This window comes from Epinephelus fuscoguttatus, linkage group LG19 (genome assembly GCF_011397635.1).
Source record: "Epinephelus fuscoguttatus linkage group LG19, E.fuscoguttatus.final_Chr_v1".
Classification (NCBI taxonomy): Eukaryota; Metazoa; Chordata; class Actinopteri; order Perciformes; family Serranidae; genus Epinephelus; species Epinephelus fuscoguttatus.
The window spans coordinates 15,771,002-15,783,353 of NC_064770.1; the positions used below are offsets into that span (position 1 = coordinate 15,771,002).

The window sequence follows — 12,352 nt, forward strand, 5'->3', positions numbered from 1 at the left end:
ACAATGAACTGGAGGTTAATAAAGGTTAAATGCATAAAACATTTTTACCACAGACAGATTTCCAAATACTGCACAAGAGACGAGTGCCCTCTGCTGTTTTATATGGTTAACTGCGTGCTTTGTGAAATTGATTACATGCAGATAAAGTGTCGCAGTTATCAGGCTACTTCCTCGTCACCAAACTGCATTAGCAGCACTGAACAGACAGCACACTGCATTACTGGAGCAAAGCATGTTCTTTTTTATTAAGTGTACAAAACAAGTGCAAAAATAGTGATTCATAAGAGCTACACAAAGTAGGAATTGCCCTTCAAAAAATTACAGTCACAGAGGATACAAATCGAAATGCAATACATGAAGTGCTGTTCAAAGAGAATAAAAGGGATCAATGGTGCAGTCTTGCGCAGTAGAAAAAGATTGCAAAACATGAACTTGGATTCACAGCATTTGATAAGTACTAAGTGCAAGCTGCTGAAACAATATGCCAAATTCATCAGCGTTCTCCCTTTCAAACTATGCACAGTGCAAAGATTTTACAAGGAAGGACCGCTATAAATGACAGTCATTCTAATACACTTAATCAAATAGATAACTTTGGCCCATATGCTATTGTAACAATTACTTCCTAGGCAGCACACAAACACAATCTTTTTCACTTACAACTAAGCCAAAGGAAACGCCAGACAAATTCTGATGAAGCGGCAGAGGAACTTTTAGCAGGGCAGAAATGTGTTGCTATGCTGATACTGTTACCTGGGAGGCATGCAAATAAAGTACCTAATTTTTTCACATTTGAATACTGAGAGACACGGACATGTATAGAAGAGGAAATCTAAGTCTTAGATAACTGTGGTGCTGTGGGAGGAGGCTATACTATCTTAGTCTAAAACTGCAGCTAACACCTCAGCAAACTCAGTTACTGCAGCCCTGGCGCTGATATGTGAAACAAGATACTGAACAATGTTGACAACAAGCCTAACTGGATTGAAGGCATCTTGGGTTGTGGTGCAAATCAACAGTAAAAAGGCACACAGCTTGTGGATTTAGGGCGGCTGTTACTGAAACCCTAAACACTACACAAACACACAAACCTTGCACAGAGTAAGCCTATGTTTTAATTCACCAGTCATCCCGGCCACACACATTTGCCATTTACAGTATGGTGCACTTCTGCTTCTTTTTCTTCTCGGGCTCTTTTTTGGCCGGCTCAGGCACCTTGCGCCCGTAGTAGCTGGAGAAGCACGCTGGGGCGCAGATGGGCTCTCTGAGACTGAGCAGCCACCTTCCCTCGCCGTAATAGGTCAGCGAGCCCAGCTCCATTTCCTCGATGGGCTCCCCCTGCTGGCCCTCCTGCTGCAGGGCCAGGATCTCGAGCAGATCCAGTCCTGTTTGAACTGGCTCTACGCCCTCAGCACATCCTAGAGTAACGTGGGCACGGCTTCCTGGAGGCAGGGAGGGAGACTCACCCTGCTTTTCTGCATCAGCTGGCCACAGCTGAAGCTGCTCCTTCGTGAGGGACACTCTGGCACCAACGGTGCGAGGGGTCACAAAGAGAGCACTCAGTGACAGCTCGAACACAGAACCGTACATATCTTGAACAGCCTGAGGAGCAGAAAAAAGCAGATAAAGATAAGATCAATTTCAATACAATACAATACAATACAATATTACATTGCAGGGGTGTAACTCTTTGAAAGTCAATGCACAAAATAAAAAGTAGTGAATTAACATCTGTAAAACTCTGGTTGTACCGAATTATTCAAAGCTTCATTCAAAACGTTGACATCCAAAATGTAAATCTACATTTAAATCCTGCAGAGCTTTTTTTGTGCACATCTTTTCATTCCACTGAAACCCAGTATTATTGCCCAGTGGCAGATAAAGATCAGGCTAATATAATATCATTATACTATTTGTAGAATAAGATTCCAGTGGTGGCTGGGCAGGATTGTTTCCGACTCATCATCCAAACATCCAGAGCACTGTCAAGTCCAAAAGTCAAAATGTATTAAAAAAAAGATAGATAAAATCATGTAGTGAATTTCGGAAGTAATTACATCTAACAAAATATTCTGCTTCAATCCATATTTGCTGGTATTTAGTCTTTCAAAACAACTTTTGCTGTGGTCAAAAAAACTGCTCTTCCACTTGCCACACACAAAGGCAGGCACGCACCTCTAACAAGGTGGTTGAGCAGCAATCTAACAGCACCATAAATTATATTTATTCCCGAAAGAAAGTTGGTTTAATACAGAAAAGCTACTTCATTTAATCAGATTAATCACTTTATTCAAAATGAGGATTTTATTCAAGGACTTTTAATTTTTCTTTAGGGCAATGACATCATAAAAATGACAACAGACATTTGAAGCTTCATTAGAAAACCAATAGAAGCTTCGAATGTAGAGCAATGACATTCAGTACAGCCCTACCTACAATATGTAGCTGTCAGATTTTTATACATGATTAAAGAGAGAACTCTGTGACAGCTCGAATACAGAACGATAGAAATCTTTATCAGCCCAGCAGAAAGAAGGAAATAAAGATAAGACGATAAGATCAGTATAATTAAACACAACACTGCTGGGATGTTACTATTTAAAATGTTTACTCAATGCCTGATATAAAGTGAAAAACAATTAAAAGGCCTAAAAACTATACTAACATGTAGCTATCAGATTAAAATTGGTCTAATCACTTAATGCAAAATACATTTATAAGCAGACAATGAAATGACGGGTTTCTTACTTGAGTCTGGGCATACTCTTTGGCACCCTCTACTTTTCCATAGTCACAGAACTTTGTAGTGCAATGGAGGGTCCCTTTGGGTTGGAAGTACTGCTCCAAATCCACCTCCTTCTCAGCTTTCCCAGTGACTGTAAACACAAAGTAGGATCAGTTGCATCTCAGTCAATCCAAAGCTTTCAAATATTAATCTGCTTAAGGATTTGATGGTTCTCACTGGTGTGTTCACTTCTGTAAATGAAATAGATTTAAATGCACTCACAGTCCATCAGATGTTTCTTGAAGGCCTCCAAGGTGTCCAGCGTTTTCAGGAAGTCCATCGACGTGCACCTAACCTTGTCCTGGATGGAGGAGAGAAGAAACCAGCCAAAGTAAAGAGGAAGGGACATTTCCTCCAGTGGACCTTTCATGGCTTCCAGTTGGGCCACTTCCAGTCCACGTCGGGTCTTCTTGGACAGCTGTGCTGGATCTTTGCTCCATTCTGTACGTGGCTCCAAAAAGATGGCAACAAGGTGGTGCTCCTCTGCAATCTCCCCCAGGCGGGCCAGCCGATCCTGGGTGTGGTTGGTGTCATCCACCAAAATCAGCAGAGAGGAGGCGGGTCCCGTGCTGCAGCAGGCCACCACAGCCTCATCCAGAGCCTTGTACCCATCTGCAGAGGATTCTGGATTCTCTGGCTTCACACCGTGGTCATCAGCGCACACGACAGAGCAGTGGTCTTTGTAGGTGTCCGCGATGGCACGTACCAGGAAGCTTTTTCCACTTCCCGGAAGGCCTCTGATGACAACAAGGGTACGAGAGGTTCGTAGGGCGTTTTTGGTCTGCTCTTGTTCCAGGAGGGTAAAGCCCAGAGAGCCAGGTGCAGGGACCGTATCCTCTTCTTTGGGAAGCTCTGTATCATTCTTCTCAGATTTAACTTCACTATTGGCTGCTGCTTCTGCTCCCTTCGAGGCATCAGATTTTTCTGGTTCAGCTGCCTTTTCTTCCTCTGCAGGTTTAACATTTACATTTTCAGCTGATGCTTCATCCTTTACGATCACTGCTTCTGCTGGCTTTTCTGGGGAAACTTCCGTCACGGTCTCTGCTGGCTCGACTGTATCTGTTGGTTTTTCCTCCTTTATCTCCTTTACAGGCTCAGCTGCAACATCTTTTTCTGCCACCTCCTCTTTGGTAACTTCAACTGCCCCAGTCTCCATTGTAGTCTGCAGTTCTGTCTTAGTCTCCACTTGTTCTGACACGGTCTTCTCTTGGCTGGGTGGTTGTGTATCTACTAGCGGCTGCAGTGCGGTTGGTTCAGGTAATGTTTGCTCTTGTAGTTCAGCTTGTGGAACTGATTCTGCCAGTTTCTCTGGCTCTGGTTCAGGGGCACTCTCGGCCAGAGGTGTTTGCACAGGCAAAGGCTCTGGGTCATTCTCTGGCACGGGCTGCTGTTCAGGCTTGGTGTTTTCTGGTTCTGTGTCTAAAGCTGCAACTGGGTCAGAGATCTTTTCAGATGACTCATCTGGTTCTGGTGGTGTCACCGCATCGGCCTCTGACTCCATTTGAGATTTTTCCCTGGGCACGCTGTCCTCAATCTCCCTTTCTGTTTTCTCCTCAGACAGCGTCACAGTTTCTGTCACAATCAACTCTTCTGTTTCTTTCAAGTTTATGACTCCTGTGTCGTGACCATTCACTGCCAGCTGCTCAGTCTCTTCATCAGCAGCTGGTGGCTTCTCAGGCTCTGTGAATTCCTCTTGTGCCTCCAATTTTGACACAACCTCTTTTTCCATTTCAGTCTCATCTTGCTGTGGAGTCTCTGACGCCTCGACAACCTCCACACTCTTGTCAGTGTCCATGTCTGGCTTCAAGTCTGACTTTACACACCACCATGTACCTTAAATACATAATTAAAAGAAAGAGATGTGTCTTTTTAGATCAGTGATGACTGATTTTGTAAAACTTCTGAACAGATACAAGTTCCTGTGCTACAACATATTTCTCAATTAAATTAGACTAAAATAGATGAAACAGAGAATTTAGATGGAGGTGGTTACATTTCGGGCTTGGAGTGTCCCATTAACCATAATAATATTAATTTCAGGGCTCAATAATAATGATTGCCCGATCATCTGGGCAAGTACAGTACCACGTTGGGCTAGTAAATCTAGCACCTCAGTTGAGCACAAGAGGATTAAACATAGTTTTTTTTCTGGAGCTGACAATGTGTGTAGCTAAGGAGTGAGCCATCTGGCCACTCTCATTTCTGTTGTGACTTACACGAGCAGCACCATTAGGGCACTTGCAAGAAAATGGCGGTGGGTAAAGACAAAGTTTATGAGCTGAAGGGCAAGCAAGCATTTCAATTATCCTGGTAACAGGAGTTTAGCTGGGTGTCGTTAGAGGATGTGGGTGAAACTTCACCAATGTATTACGCAGGTTGCCTCAAGTTCGAGAGCAACTTTTGATAACCGTTAACAGATGGAACTATTTGTATAGGGGAAAGTAAAAATTGACTTAGGCAAGGACATTTATGACATTGGACCCTGAATTTTGATAAAATAGGCTAGTTCATTTAACAAGCTGTATTAAAAATATTCAGATGTGCAGGTAAACTGTGAATTAAAAGTGGAATCAATGGTTGATAATCTTAATTTTTAAACATGAAAATCTTGTGAATATGCTCTTAAATGCTGTCACATCTGACAGCTTTTTTTTGCAGACCGGATGCCCTTGTAAAGGCCGAAATCACAGTTTTATGAGGACTGTGTTCATCGTGTCTCAAGCGGGAAATGACCCAATATCCCTGATTTAAGAAAGAGAGCGTGTTGTTTAATAAATGACCATTTACCAACTGATTTTGGATGTGCAAATCTGATGCAATCCAATACAATGACGCTGCAACAACCTTAAATGATATAATGTCTACTTGTGTTCAGGGCTGTCCTACAGTAGGGGTGATGTCATCCTAATTTTAATTTCCATTTGTTATGAACACAAAGACAGTATGCGGATAATGCAGACACACAAGCATGACAACAAAATACTGCACTGAAACCTTGCACTGGTTTATTACCTACAGTCCCTGCCAGCACACAGACAAAGGGCAATCAAAGAAAACGGGTCATCGCTGAAAAAAGTGTGATTACTTCACAGTACAGCGACCTCCACTGTGTGACAGGTTATTTTCAACGTCATGTCAGATTTGATAGCACACGCCTGATTTTAACAGATATGTGAAACCACATCGTGTCATGGGACAGAAGGGGAAGCTCTCACAACTCAGCATAGTGTAGCAACAAAGGCAAACATTAAACAGTATTTGTCCAGAGAGGGGAATATCCAATAACCGAAACCAAAAGAGACGCAAATTTGGGAAAAATATCAACACTTTCACTAGTACTGAACTTAATCTTAATCGATATACAAGCTAGATACAGTAGCAGTAAATGGCGCAGTGAGAGAGAGGATGGTTCTTTTTGTTTAAGCTAAGTTTGGACTAAATACACTACACGTTCACGTCACAAAAAATATAAATTTTTAAAATAAGTGTCAAAGGCTGCGTTCAAGTGAGCTCAAATGTTGTTTTAAATGGAGAAAACAGCCAGACTTTGAACATTACATTATATTAACTGCACAATGTGGTGAGGCGGGGAGTGGCGTGCACCAACGCTAGCACGCCAGACAAAAACAATTTAGCCTGGCACTCGGTAAATGTGGTTCAACATCACCAGCTACAGCGCCACGTCTAAGCAACTTTCATGTTTCCCTGCCCTTTGCAAATCACTGTATGTAAATGGAGCGACTTGTTTTAGTCTGTCTGAACAAAAGAGAAAATACAGACGAGTTGTAGCGAGCTGTGCGGAAGGCTTTTGTCTGCTAAAATGCCAGCTTACCAGTTAGGCTGCAGTGGAGCTGTCGGTGGTGCCGCTGACCACGCGTTTCTCTCTGGATACAATGACAAGGCAAAGCTTGGCAAACACATGCACCCGCTTCACTCTTCAAGGAGGAAAACGGAAATTCCCGGGCACGCGCAACTGGGCGGGGCAACGGACACGCCCCTGAGGACCGGAAGGACGGCACTGGAGAAGCTTTTTACTAAAATAACAATAAATAATACATAAATAATAAGTATATTTGTTGTAATACGCACCTGCAAAACATCTCTAAGCTGTTTTGTACTTTTATTATTTTTTCATCTGTTTATTTTTGGCATTTTACAACATTATTTGTATTGTTTTTTGAAAAAGAACACAATGGAGCATAAATATGAGCAAAGTTCACATAAGGATGGGATAACAGTAGGTCTAGGGTTACTTTCATTATTTTCATAGAAAAAATATCTACCACCTCTTCTTTTCTTCTCAGACTTTAACAGTATATAACTTTTCCTTTATTTCAAGTTTAAATGTGCACCAAACTACATCAGAATAAACACAATGCATAATCTCCTGCCTGGGTTTATATTTTTATTATTAAATTATAGAAGCTTGTATTGTTTTTATTGTATATACATTTGTTTGTGTATCCCTGGCCCTGTTTAGACCTCGTATTAACATGTGTATTAGCTGATCTGATCTCAAATCTCAACACTTTTCATCTGACCACTTGTGATCAGATTCTGTTACTGCCTCGCACACAGTTATTACATCCACACTTTTGCTAACTGCTCTGTAACATCCTTGCTTCACATGCTACGGTTGTTTCAGTACAGCTTGAGATCTCGCTGTCAGCAGAAGTCACCATCTTTTCATAGGGCAAAATGATGGACAATCACGCAACACTTTGTCCAACTCAACATAAAATGGATATGTTGCAGAGGCTTTGTGCACTGTCATCAAAACAACTGCCATGTCATGCATTGATGACATAGTTCTGGTCGGGAAGCCTCAGGATGCATTAGTGTTTAGACTGCAAAAGATATGTGGTCAAGTGTGTCACAGACCACCTCTTGGTGGTCACTTACACTTATATTTAGTGCTCTCCACTTGTGATTGGATAACCCAAAATGAGTGCTTATACCAGTTCTAAACAGGGCCTGTGTGTGTTGGTGTATGTCTGTCAAAACTTAAAAGATGGCAAAGGGAGGCTTTATCAATAAATATTTAAAAATTGAGTTTTTTCCCATTTTCCATTATGTTCCAATTTCAGTTCCTACTGCATGTCTATTTATTAATACTTAACACTTAATACTAACAATATTAGTCATACCTTGAGCTGGTGTAAACCACAATCACTTCATATATAAAGCCACTCCTATCCCAAAAAGTACACCTCACAGACCAAGACTGCAGACTACAGTGGTTTGTTTATATGCTTGGCAATGTGTTAGTGACATTCTCCTCAATACTGAGGAGTGTGATCAAACCCTTGTAACTGAAAGATACACTACTGTGCTTTGTTTAACATCCAGTATCAAAATTTAAAACAAGATACCATGAAAAAGCATACAATGGCCATAAATTCTAATTCCTCTGTCTCTGACCTACATGCAAACAATACACTGATATTAAACCCTTCAGGAAGCAGTCATCTGTATGTAAGTCACACCTTGTGCGCCTGGTGACAGATGTAATATAGAGGCGTGAAAAGGGGAAGTTCCCTGCAGCATATATAACTCTTTATGGGGAACTTTTAAGTTATCAAAAGGCCTTCATGGTTCGGCAGGTTGCTGTGTGCGATAAGATTCCTCTTTATTTTACATCTTAAGTGACACATCTTCTAGATAAGTGATGATCCAGTTGTTCATACAATTCTGACAAAGTGCAGCCTTACAAATAGATTTGGACTGCAATTGAAAATGTTAGCAATACTAAAAATAATGTCATTTGTGCTTCAGAAGTCACTCTGTAAAACAGAGCAGGATGTAGGCCAGATAAAAGCCTTGAAACACTTCTCAGAATTCATATTTTTATTCCAGAGAAATGTACACCTTCACACAATGCACTGCTGTCTATGACACAGTGACATCACTTCTCCTGATTTGAATTTTACAGTATGAGATCATAAAAAACAACCCTATGATCCAGTGCCTGGTTGACATTTGTTTTTTTATACTGGACTGTTTGTATTATGACCTTTTAGTAGTTACTACTCAAAACATGTCTTTGTGCGCCAAGACCTATAAGCAGATACTGTGACTTATTTTTTATCAGCCAGTGTGTGCTCATAAAAAACATGTTTCTGATGCTCTCATCAAAATGGATCCATGCATTGTAAGGGATCTTTGCATTCACAAAAAGTCAAATATCTCAGTTGCCCATTTGAGTGAGATGATTTTTATTGGTCTCTTTTTGTTCTATCAACTCTCATTTGATGATTGCTGTCTTCTGTTAGCACACACACACACACACACACCACCACAAAACTTGACTCAGGACATCCTCACTGTGGGAGGTGTTGCTTTGCGTCATCTAGGGCCTGAAAGCAGAATGATAAACATCAGCAATTAGAAATGACTTTAAATGGATCTGAAAAGATAGCAAAGGGAAGCATATGACATTGGAGAGGGAACCTTCTGAATGACACTGATGGTAGAGTTGTCCTCTTGCAATTTAGCCTGGGTCAGGGCTTTCTCAAAGTGGGGGATGCAGGATTCAAAGTTCCCAAGTTTCACTGAGATGAAACAGAAGGGAATTGACTCATCAGAGATCGGGGTTTAGTTTGTGTGATGACAACAGCACTGAAGCATTAAATAGTTTAAAATTTAAATATCAAACAAATAAGCCAACATGTCACACCATCTTATTTTGTAAATATTAGAAAGATAATAATTACATTCTGACTGTGCCACCAAGACGTTGGCATTAATCTGCCATTTCTCATCAGCAATTTCATCGGCCGCAGCAAGTGAGCGGACGCCATAGTCTCGGGCTTCTTTGTAGAGATTCAGCTCCAGGTAACACCAACCAATCTCATGAAACAACCATGTCTTCTCCAAACCACCACGGACCAAGGGAATCTTCTTCTCCCAGCTCAGTTAAAAACATACTTAAAATTAAAATGCGTATAACCTATCACCAATATGCTAATCTTCCATAGTCATACCTCAATGTGAAACAATGCTTGTTAAGAGAGGTGTGACTATACAAGATTACCATCAAAATAACACGTTTTGCAAAGAACGGCAATGTAATATATTATACAAGAGCAGCTGTTACTCCGTTATTTACTTACAACTCGACAGCCTGTGTGAACTGTCCAGTTTGGGCATAAACACGTCCAATGTTATCCAGAGCCCTGGACATCGCATCTGGGAGTTTGCTGTTGATGGAGAAACATTACTAGACATTTGATGTATGCTGTTAAACACATTCACTCCTGTTGTGTGATTCTGAAAATTCTTACCACTGTTTAGCCAACTCCAAGTCTTTTTGATGGTGCTCTAAAGCTTTGTCCATGTCTCCCAAGTCGATCAAGGCATTCCCAATACAACTGTGCAGAGTGCCCAAAACATCTTTCTTATTAGGCACCTCTTTCTCAGACCAGCGCTGCACTATCTTCATGACTTCCTCCGCCTTCTTTTGACTACCCTCCGCATTTCCAGAGGTCAACGCTATGATGAAAAAGGCGCAGTAAGCATTTTTAGGCTACAAAGTAAAGCACCAATCAACAGGTTCAGCCAGAGGCCTGCCTTACCTGCATCAATTTCATCCAGGCTCCTCAGCAAAAATTGAGCAGGCTCAGAGGGTGCGCTTTGGCGGGTCTTGCCAGATTTTTGCTGCATGAGCTTTTGCTCCTTTTCCTGTGCACAGATAGGTTTCTCCTGGTTCCAGAACTCAGTGCAAGTGTCGAGGTATGTAAGGCAGCCCTGAATGACGTCCTGCAGTCGCTCTCCACCTTTTGTCTTACCTTTTACCAAATCTGCAGATCGTTGCATAACAGTTTTAAATATTAGTCTATTAAAAGTGAAAAACATCACTGTAGACGGGTTTAAATGAACAGTAGGGACCAGAGGAGAAAAGTATAGGTATCATTTAAAGCTACAGTGTACTCAGCCAGCAATAAAAGATGAAGATAATGTAGTACCTTTATCTTTGAGCAGGTTTTCTAGATATTTCTTGTCACTGTAAAACTCTCCCAGCAGTTGTTTGGTGGTCTTCTCACTCTTAGGGGTCTTCTGGGTCTGCTGTTTCTTTTCTTTCGTCAGATGCTGAATAGCAGCGATTGGCTGGGCCCTCTTTATCCATCAGTCATTCACAAACACAATATTATGTAACAGGAGGGAGGCAAGAGTTAAACTTTGCATACACAAAACAGCAAAATCTATTATGAAGGTGATCCTTTGTTACCAGGAGTATGTTTGTATGTGTATGATCATGTTTACAACAGCACTACATCCAGGTTTTTCTCTTAAGTCCTGGGCTATTAACAGGGAACACAACAAAGACTAACCTCTTCATCTTTTTTGAGAAATGATAGGTCTCCCTTAATCTCCAGTTTTATAGAAGAAGGACCTGGAGGATACCAGAGAAGAATGCATGATTTTAGCTGTGCTGTGCTGCTTTTTCAAATGCTGTAACTAACAATTTAGTGTCAAAATACTTACTGCCAACAGAGTTTTCTATGGCCTCCTGTGCTTTCTGGATACCCAGTCTGAACTCCTGTATTTGTGGACGCAGCTTTTGTCCTCTGTGGTAAAACACCAGTGCAAATTCAAATTCTCCCATGTAGTACAATGCCTCTGCCTTCTGGTATAATCCCTGAAAAAAAATCACAAAAACGTTTCTTGGCTACACTTTTTATACATTGTCCCATATTTACATTAAGTAGTGAATTGAGGGCTGTCATTTAGTATAAGGAAGATAACTTTTTTTTTGACTGTGACAGGCTTTAACATTACTGTAGCTCTCTGTTTACCTCAAAAAATGACTTGTCCTCTTTGAGTGAAGCCTCTGCATCTTTAAGAGCGTTTTCAGATTGCCCCATCTTCAGGTAACATTTGGATCGGCCAACAAAACAGTTCTTGTCATCGGGCTTTAAAGTCAGCGCCTAAACACAAAGACCAAAGGCAATTCAAAGAGACAAGAACAGTTTCTTTCCATGAGCCCTCACTCTAATGAACAATTAAAATACACTCAAAACTCCATTTACTTCCATGATAGATTATACTTTTACCATTAAAATGCAGTAATTATGATATTTATACTTACTAAAAATAAAAGTTGTTACGCCCGTGAAACTGAGTCTTAATTGCATAGTTTGGATAAAGTAATGCAATTCCAAAATGTTCTGTAGTTAACGGATAACCTTCAGCTTGTTAGTAAGACGTGCAATGCCTTGCTAACCTTAACTAGCTAACGTTAACTACTTACCGCTGTGTAGCTGCTCACAGCCTTTTTATACTCTCCTTTAATGTACAGCCAGTACCCATCGGCCATTAAAGTTGAGAACACGCCCTTCGGCTTTTGTCCCTCGTGATTTTCATCTGAGTCTGACATTTTAGGCAAACTTTTCCGTCATAACACTACCAAACAAGTTAACTTCAGCGTGTATCTACAAACATTAGCATCTCCAGTCTACTGGTATCCTAGCAACCACTGTAACAAACAGAGCGGGAAACACCGCCATCTTCTGGTCGCCTGGATTAGTAACGTTACACCGCTCTATCTGTTTAATGAGAATGTTTTCA

At 41.1% G+C, this 12,352-nt stretch overlaps 2 protein-coding genes across 4 annotated transcripts; both read right to left on the reverse strand.

Moving 5' to 3' along the window:
* Nucleotides 1–217: 217 nt before the first annotated feature.
* On the reverse strand, nucleotides 218–6,745 carry LOC125879459 (2',3'-cyclic nucleotide 3' phosphodiesterase). The gene is made up of 4 exons (XM_049561358.1): nucleotides 6,618–6,745; nucleotides 3,008–4,618; nucleotides 2,749–2,876; nucleotides 218–1,602 (listed from the first exon to the last, which is right to left on the reverse strand). Exons 2-4 carry the CDS (start codon nucleotides 4,578–4,580, stop codon nucleotides 1,153–1,155), a joined length of 2,151 nt encoding a protein of 716 aa, XP_049417315.1. The 5' UTR covers nucleotides 4,581–4,618; nucleotides 6,618–6,745; the 3' UTR covers nucleotides 218–1,152.
* Nucleotides 6,746–8,707: 1,962 nt separating this feature from the next.
* odad4 (outer dynein arm docking complex subunit 4) lies at nucleotides 8,708–12,288 on the reverse strand. Of its 3 annotated transcripts, none has more exons than XM_049560972.1 (11): nucleotides 12,036–12,288; nucleotides 11,581–11,712; nucleotides 11,270–11,423; nucleotides 11,116–11,177; nucleotides 10,750–10,900; nucleotides 10,360–10,584; nucleotides 10,069–10,276; nucleotides 9,901–9,984; nucleotides 9,499–9,695; nucleotides 9,236–9,336; nucleotides 8,708–9,141 (listed from the first exon to the last, which is right to left on the reverse strand). In XM_049560972.1, exons 1-11 carry the CDS (start codon nucleotides 12,159–12,161, stop codon nucleotides 9,106–9,108), a joined length of 1,476 nt encoding a protein of 491 aa, XP_049416929.1. In that variant the 5' UTR covers nucleotides 12,162–12,288; the 3' UTR covers nucleotides 8,708–9,105. The 3 variants fall into 3 exon arrangements, with proteins under 3 accessions (XP_049416929.1, XP_049416930.1, XP_049416928.1); XM_049560973.1 differs by lacking the exon at nucleotides 12,036–12,288 and adding an exon at nucleotides 11,874–12,026 and having other exon boundaries at nucleotides 8,711–9,141; nucleotides 9,898–9,984; XM_049560971.1 differs by having other exon boundaries at nucleotides 8,735–9,141; nucleotides 9,898–9,984; nucleotides 12,036–12,286.
* Nucleotides 12,289–12,352: the final 64 nt, after the last annotated feature.

Coding starts and splice junctions, on each gene's coding strand:
- odad4 (XM_049560971.1), bottom strand. CDS start 12,161: ATGTCAGACTCAGATGAAAATCACGAGGGACAAAAGCCGAAGGGCGTG. Junction 10,585..10,749: donor AAACCTGCTCAAAGATAAAG/GTACTACATTAT, acceptor AACGATCTGCAG/ATTTGGTAAAAGGTAAGACA. Junction 9,142..9,235: donor CCATCAGTGTCATTCAGAAG/GTTCCCTCTCCA, acceptor TTCTGCTTTCAG/GCCCTAGATGACGCAAAGCA.
- LOC125879459 (XM_049561358.1), bottom strand. CDS start 4,580: ATGGACACTGACAAGAGTGTGGAGGTTGTCGAGGCGTCAGAGACTCCA. Junction 2,877..3,007: donor CAAGAAACATCTGATGGACT/GTGAGTGCATTT, acceptor TTGTGTTTACAG/TCACTGGGAAAGCTGAGAAG. Junction 1,603..2,748: donor AAGAGTATGCCCAGACTCAA/GTAAGAAACCCG, acceptor TCTGCTCCTCAG/GCTGTTCAAGATATGTACGG.